The following is a 7,554-nucleotide window of genomic DNA, read 5'->3' as shown; positions in this document are numbered from 1 at the left end:
TCCTCCACATTCGACTCAAAATAAGCTCTCTGTGTCGTTGCAGCAATGACCATATCGATAGCAGCGTTTCAAAACACGTCTGCTTTTGGCCGTGATAACTCCTGTGACTGGGAGCGGGCGTTCCTTTTGTCAAGTTGTAAATAGAATGATATTGTGCTGGGTATTAAGTTTCTGAAAGTATATGAAGAGCAACGTTGGATTACATGTGAAGGCGGTATATCGTTATGATTAATTAAGTACAGTGTATACCATTAATAATCAAGATCACTATCCAGTTACAATCCTTATGTGACGAGAAATGAAAATTAATAAGATTTATAAATAGACAGAAACAAAGACCAAGGCGAGAGATCGAAATAGATTGCATGAGACAGATACTCGATATGTCAAAGGGAATATTTTTGTCTTAGTCACAGAAGTCACACACAAGGAAAATAAGTATTGTTACCTTTCAACGAATATGAAAAATGTGATGTGGAAAAGTGAGACACCGTAATCAGGTGTTAATACAGAGAAGCGTTCAGCTCCTCATTGATAACGATATATATATATATATATATAACATAATAATATATATTTTATATATATATATATATATATATTGTTGATAATGTATAATGTATATATTGTATGTATGTATGTATGTATGTATGTATGTATGTATATATATATATATATATATATATATATATATATATATGTATATGTATGTATGTATGTATGTATGTATATATATATATATTGTATATATATATATATATATATATATATATATATATATATATTTCCTGATTGTACAGTACGTTCTCGCTCTCTCAATAACGAAAAATTGGTCTTGGTCGTTATTCAATCATATTTTGAAACAAGGAAGGAGGGTCATGCATTTAGATATGTATGAACAGATTTACAGTAGCTTCATTAAAAAGAAAAAAAAAAAGCTGAAAAAGAGCTGATCGTATACAAGAATTATTAAGCATTTGCTTCACTCTCACGAACCACTACATGAATCATTCCCGAAGCATATAACCATTTCCAAATTTACACAGTCAAGAGAAAATCTAAACGAAACGCAAAGAAGTGATATCTCAAACTTGCAATAAACACACACACACACACACATATACGTTTTCCACCATTGCATAAACACACGCCATGAAACTAAATCCCAAACCCCTTTTAGGTGTTTATAGTGCATCTTTCCAAATGCATCTCCGCATACAATCACCCGTTACGTTCGCCACACACATTCACAAAGCACAGTCCAATACACAGCCTCAAGAGAAAGTAAAAAGAACGAAAAAAAATATATAAAACAATAATAATAATAATAATAATAATAATAAAGAAAGGTCCTTAGTTTTCCCCGGAGATTCCAAGACCCCAAAGATGGTCAGGCTCCCACGCGTGGACGATAAACAAGGACGAATATTTTTCCGATAGGGGAGAGGAAGGTCCGCATAAAGTGCTCGCCATAAAGCTTTATCACGGCGATATCAAGACGGGGTGACGCCCTCTATGGCCCTGCTTCACGTAAGGGCGAAGGCGCTGCAAGGAGGACGCAGAGATTCTTGAAGCAGTGCCATCTGTCGGCGTGGGGGGAAGGTGCCTCACGCTTGGAAATGTCCTTTGAGGAAATTATCACAAGAACCTCTTTCATATATTGGATACGCGGTGGGGCCTCTTTTTGCTATTATGTTTGCATAGTAGGTTTACATTTGAAGAAATGATCTGTGCATTCAGTTGATATAGGTCTATAGGTATAGTACATTTATGTAGACACTTTGATATATATATATATATATATATATATATATATATATATATATATATATATATATATATATATATATATATATGTATATATGTGTATATATATACATATATTATGTGTATCTATATCTGTCTATCTACCTATATATATGTATATGTATACATACATACATATATATATATATATATATATATATATATATATATATATATATATATATATATATATATATACATATGTACACACCCATACCTATAAAGACATAGACACACTCAACGCGCGTAGATGATACTGCTTTGTACTTTAACCCGATTTATTAGCTGTATATCTCGGTCCCAAAAAGCTTCAGGAAAGACATGACAAGGACACCTCAGTCCGGCATGACAAGGACACAGTGGTGTACACAGGTGAGGTACAGGTAAACGAGCCAGGTAAATACATGCGAGATAGATAAATTGACTGTAATCAAATAATAAATATCTAAAAATAAATTTCCGGATACGTAGTTACATAGAATAGATATAATAGATAAGCAGATATCTAAAATTACTTCGAAGTGAAGGCATGGATGCATAGATGAATTAGATATATAAAATAAATGAAATAAGGGAATAATAACTGAAATTACTCTGGAATTGAAAGCATAGATACATATATAAATGATTTATATAAATGATACATAAATGATACAAGCAAATCATAAATAAATGCTATGAATAAAATCTCATACTGAGTTAGAGATAAACGAAGCAGGTAAACACACGTGAAAAAATAGATACAGTAAATACATGTTCAATAAACAGAGAAAAAAAATAGATAGAATAGATAATTAAGAAAAAAGTAATAACTGAATAAATATGTAAACATTTCCCCGGTGTAAAAGTTAAACAATATGTATAAAAGATGTGAATAAATAATTTAGGCTCGTTTTGTTTATTCTGATCCAATAAATACATATCCAATAAACAAAACAAATCACAAAAATAGCTAGAATAAATATATCAACCAATCAATCAATCAATCAATCAATAAATAAAAGAAATCAATAAAATGAATGAATCCATATCTATAAAAAAAATCTCCGCAGCTTTAGGTTCGTAGTCCTCAGTCGGAATCAGTAAGACCTCTGTTTTTCCGCCACGGTGACAGTGTCGTAGTGAATGAGGTGTTGGGGGGTGTTGTAGTGCTGCTCCGTGAAGGTGTGCGTCCTGGGGGTGGAAGGGAAGTAAATGAGAGAGAGAGAGGGGGGTGGAAGAGAGGGATAAACATAGGGAGGGAGGGAAGGAGAGGGAGAGAGCGAGGGAAGGGGATAAATAGTTAGATGGATATATAGATAAATGGATAGACAGATCGAGAGAGAGAGAGAGAGGGGGGGGGAGGGGAGAAAAAGAGAGATAGATAGATAGAGAGAGAGAGAGAGTTGGAAAGATTAATATATAGATATAGAAAAAGGGGATCCCCTTAGCAAAAGCAAGGTTGGAATTTGATTAAATGAACAATTTGATAACATTTGAGAATATTTCATCCCTCTGGAATGTGGCCATCATTTTAGCTAATAGGCAAATATATAATGTATATCTAAATCTCTCGCACAAATACACATACACATCTCTCTCTCTCTCTCTCTCTCTCTCTCTCTCTCTCTCTCTCTCTCTCTCTCTCTCTATCTATCTATCTATCTATCTATCTATCTATCTATCTATATATATATATATATATATCTATTTATCTATCCATCTCTCTGTTTATCCATCTATCTATCTATATATCTATATATGTGTGTGTGTGTGTGTATGTATATATTTGTACATATCTATTTATATGTATATATGTATATATATATATATATATATATATATATATATATATATATATATATATATATTTACTTATGTATGTACATATGTAAATATATTCGTATGATTCGTATTCGTATAAAGTAATAATAGAAGCCTTTTCATTTTAGTTAACGATTAACGTATGATAAACTTTGAAACAAAATGAAAGTGTCTGAAACGAGCGAATTATACGCAAGAATGCGTATGGCGTCGTTGTTTGGGTTAATTTCCATTTTATATGTATGTATATAAACGGAACAGTTAAGGAGGTCGTGATGAAAAAAATGATGGGTGATACTAATTAATATAGTACTTTGACTTTTTTTTTTTTTTTTTTTTTTGTTCGGTGCGAGTGTTTGTGACGAGGCGCCGCTGGAGAGGCAGCGCGTTTCCTGCCCTTCACGCTCCTGCTTTCGTGCCGGTGTCACGAATCACGAGAGAGAGAGAGAGAGAGAGAGAGAGAGAGAGAGAGAAGAGAGAGAAGAGAGAGAGAGAGAGAGAGAGAGAGAGAGAGAGAGAGAAAGAGAGAGAGAGAGAAGAGAGAGAGAGAGAGAGAGAGAGAGAGAGCAGAGAGAGAGAGAGAGAGAGGGGAGAGAGAGAAGAGAGAGAGAGAGAGAGAGAGAGAGAGAGAGAGAGAGAGAGAGGGAGAGAAGAGAGAGAGAGAGAGAGAGAGAGAGAGAGAGAGAGAGAGAGAGAGAGAGCGAGAGAGCGAGAGCGAGCGAGAGAGTCACGGCTCCCGCCCGAGTGCCGATCGCCCCCGCAACCGCCCGAGAAAGATCACGCTGAGTCTGCAGCCTCCGCTTGGGAGACAGATCTCGGGACTAGTTCAGTGAAGAGACGTAAAGAAATCAAAGATCAATTATCGGTGTTTATCTCCAGCTTCGCTAAAGTTGTTACATATCATGCCTCACGTAGTCGTCTCACCTAAATAAGAGCAAGAACCATTTGACAGTATATATGCATATATATATATACATATATATATATATATATATATATATATTTTATATATATTTATTTTATATTATATTATATTATTATGTTGTATATATTTTATTATTTATATATTATATATTTTAATCTATATTATATATATATTATTTATTATTTATATTATATTAATTATATACTTTAATATATTATACATATACTAATAAAATATAATTTTATATATAATATTGTATGTTATTATGTATATATTATAATATATATATATAATTATAAAATACATACTATATAAATAATTATATAATATATATATATATATTTTTATATATTATATTTATATATATATATATACACATATGTGTGTGTGTGCTCTCAGTTACTGCCTGATAAAATATCCAACATTGTTACTCTCTCTACAGCACTCTCTTCCAAATCCCAGGCCATTTGCTTGATCTCTTTAGCCGAGCTTGTCAATATTGCAACGGCAGAGTCGTGCATTCCTCCCCCCTCAATCTTGCAATGTCCTCCAAACGGCCTGTTACCGTCGCTTGCAACTTTTACGCCAATTAGTCTAAGCCATTTTTTCTGAGTTATTTTTCTGATTTTTGTCTCTCTTTTTCTCTCTTTTTTTACTTTTTATTATTTATCCCCTTCCTCCGTTTATTTTCAAAGTTCTTTTCTTTCTTTTTAACTCCCGTTCTTCCTCTCTCTTTCTCTGCCTGTCCGTCTGTCTGTCTGTCTGTCTCTCTGTCTCTATCTCTTTCTTTCCCCCCCCTCTCTCTCACTCTCTCTCTCCCCCCCTCTCTTCCTCTCTCCATCTCTCTCCTCTTCCCCCTCCTCCTTCTCTCTTCTTTTTTCCCTCTCCCCCATCTCCCCCCCCTTTTCCCCCCCCCCCCCCCTCTCTCCTTTTCCCCCCCCTCCTTTCCCCCTCTCTATTTCCTCTCTCTCTCTCTCTTTTCTCTTCCCCCCCTTTTCCTCCCTCTCTTTTTTCCCCTTTTCCCCCTCTCCTTCTCCGTCTCCCTTCCTCTCCTCCCCTTCTCTCTCTCTTTAATTTTTTTTTTTTATTTTTTTCCCCTTTTTTTTTTCTCTCTCTCTTTTTTCTTCCCCCCTCTTTTTCCCCCCTCTCTCTCTCCCCTCTCGTCCCTCCTTCTCTTTCTCTCTCCCCTCCCCCCCCCTCTCTCTTTCCCCCATTAAAAAAAATTTTTTTTCTTTTTTTTTTTTTTTATTTCTCTCTCCCCCTTTCCTCTCTCTCTCTTCCCTTCTCCCCCCTTCCGTTTCCTCTCTCTCTTTCTCTCCTCTCCACCCCCCCCTCCTTTTCCTTTCCTCTCTCTTCCCCTTCCTTTCCCCTCCTCTCCTTCCTCTCCCCCTCCTCCTCTATCTCCCTTTTTTTCCTCTCTCCCCCTTTTTTTTCCCCCCCTCTCTCTTTCCTCTCCTCCTCTCCTCTCCTCTTTCTCTCTCTCTCCTCCTCCCCTTCCTTTTTTTTTTTCTTTTTTGTTTTTTTTTTTTATTTCTCTCTCTCTTTTCTCCCCTCTCCCCCTTCTCCCCCTATCTCCCCTCCCTCTCCCCTCCTCCCCTTTTTTTTTTTTTTTTTTTTTCCCCCCCTTTTCCCCTTTTTCCTCACCCTCTTTCCCTCCCCTCCCTTTCCCTCCTCCCTCTCCCCCTTTTTCCTCTCTCTTCCTCCCTCCCTCCCTCTCTCTCTCTCTTCTCTCTCTCTCTCTCTCTCTTTCTCTCCCTCCTCCTCCTCTCTTCTCTCCCTCCCCCCTCCTTTTTCCTCCTCCTCTCTCTCTCTTTCTCTCCTCTTTCTCCCTTCTCTCCTCTCTCCCCCCTTTTCTCTCTCTTTTTTCCCTCCCTCTCTTTCTCCCTTTCTTCTCTCCTCCTCTCTTCCCCTCTCTCTTTTTCCCCCCTTCTCTCTCTCTTCCTCTTTTTCCCCCCCTTATATATATATATATTATATATATATATATATATATATATTTTTTTTTTTTTCTCCCTTTTCTCTTTTCCCCTCTCCTCTCGCTCTCCTCTTCTTCCTCTTCTCTCCTCTCTCTCCCTCTCTCCCCCCTCTCTCTCTCTCTTTCTCCCCTCCTCTCTCTCTTCCCTCTCCCCCTCCCTTCTCTCTCTCTCTCTCTCTCTCCTCCCTCTCTCTTTTCTCTCTCTCCTTTTTCCCGCTCTTTCTCTCTCTCTCTCATTCTCTCTCCCTCTCTCTCTCTCTCCTCTCTCTTTTTTTTTTTTTTTTTTTATTTTTCCCCCTCTATCTCTCTTTTCTCTTCTCTCTCTCCTCTCTCTCCTCTCTCTCTCTCTCTTCTCTTTCTCTCCTCTCTCTCTCTCTCTCCTCCTCTCTCTCTCTCTCCTCTCTCCCCCCCTTCTTTTTCTCTCTCTCTCTCTCCTCTCCTCTCTCTCCTCTCTTCTTTCCTCTCTCTTTTCTCCTCTTCTCTCTCTCATTTTTTTTTATTTTTTTTTTTCCTCCTCCTCTCTTTCTCTTCTCCTCCCTTTCTCTCCCCCTTTTTTCTCTCCCCCCCTTTTCTCCTCTCCTCTCTCCTCTCTCTTCCTCTTTCTCTCCTTCCCCCTTTTTCTCTCTCCCTCTCTCTCCCCCTCTCTCCTCTCTCTCCCCCTCTCTCCCCTTCCTCTCTCTTCTCCCCCTCTCCCTCTCCTCTTCTCTCTTCCCCTTCTTCTCTTCTCTCTCTTCTCTCTCTCTCTCCATCTTTCTCTTCTCCTCTCTCTCTCCCTTTCCCCTTTTTCTCCTCTTTCCCCCTTTTTCCCTCCCTCCTCTCTGTCTTTTTTCTCTCCCCTCTCTCTCTCTCTCTCTCTCTCTCTCTTTTTCCCCTTTCTCTCTTTTTTTCCTCCTTCTCCCCTCTCTCTCTCCCCCCCCCCCTTTCCCTCTCTCTCTCTCTTCTCTTTCTTTCCTCTCTCCCTCTCTTCTTCTCTCTTTTTTCTCTCTTCCTCTCTCTCTCCCCCTCCTCCTCCCTTTTTTCCCTCCCTCTCTCTCTCTCTCTCTTT

General features: G+C 38.0%; 1 protein-coding gene across 2 annotated transcripts in view; it reads right to left on the bottom strand.

Moving 5' to 3' along the window:
* Nucleotides 1-2,419: 2,419 nt before the first annotated feature.
* Nucleotides 2,420-7,554, bottom strand: part of LOC119579020 — a 17,820-nt gene continuing 12,685 nt past the window's right edge. For both annotated transcript variants that reach the window (XM_037926723.1, XM_037926722.1), the window contains exon 4: nucleotides 2,420-2,979. In XM_037926723.1, coding sequence (XP_037782651.1) covers nucleotides 2,886-2,979 — 94 coding nt within the window. In that variant the 3' untranslated portion in view covers nucleotides 2,420-2,885. The remainder of the gene's footprint in view (nucleotides 2,980-7,554) is intronic.

This window comes from Penaeus monodon, chromosome 11, assembly GCF_015228065.2.
Source record: "Penaeus monodon isolate SGIC_2016 chromosome 11, NSTDA_Pmon_1, whole genome shotgun sequence".
NCBI classification, from domain to species: Eukaryota; Metazoa; Arthropoda; class Malacostraca; order Decapoda; family Penaeidae; genus Penaeus; species Penaeus monodon.
Note: the sequence above shows the minus strand (reverse complement) of the source record. Positions and strands in the feature narration are given on the sequence as shown.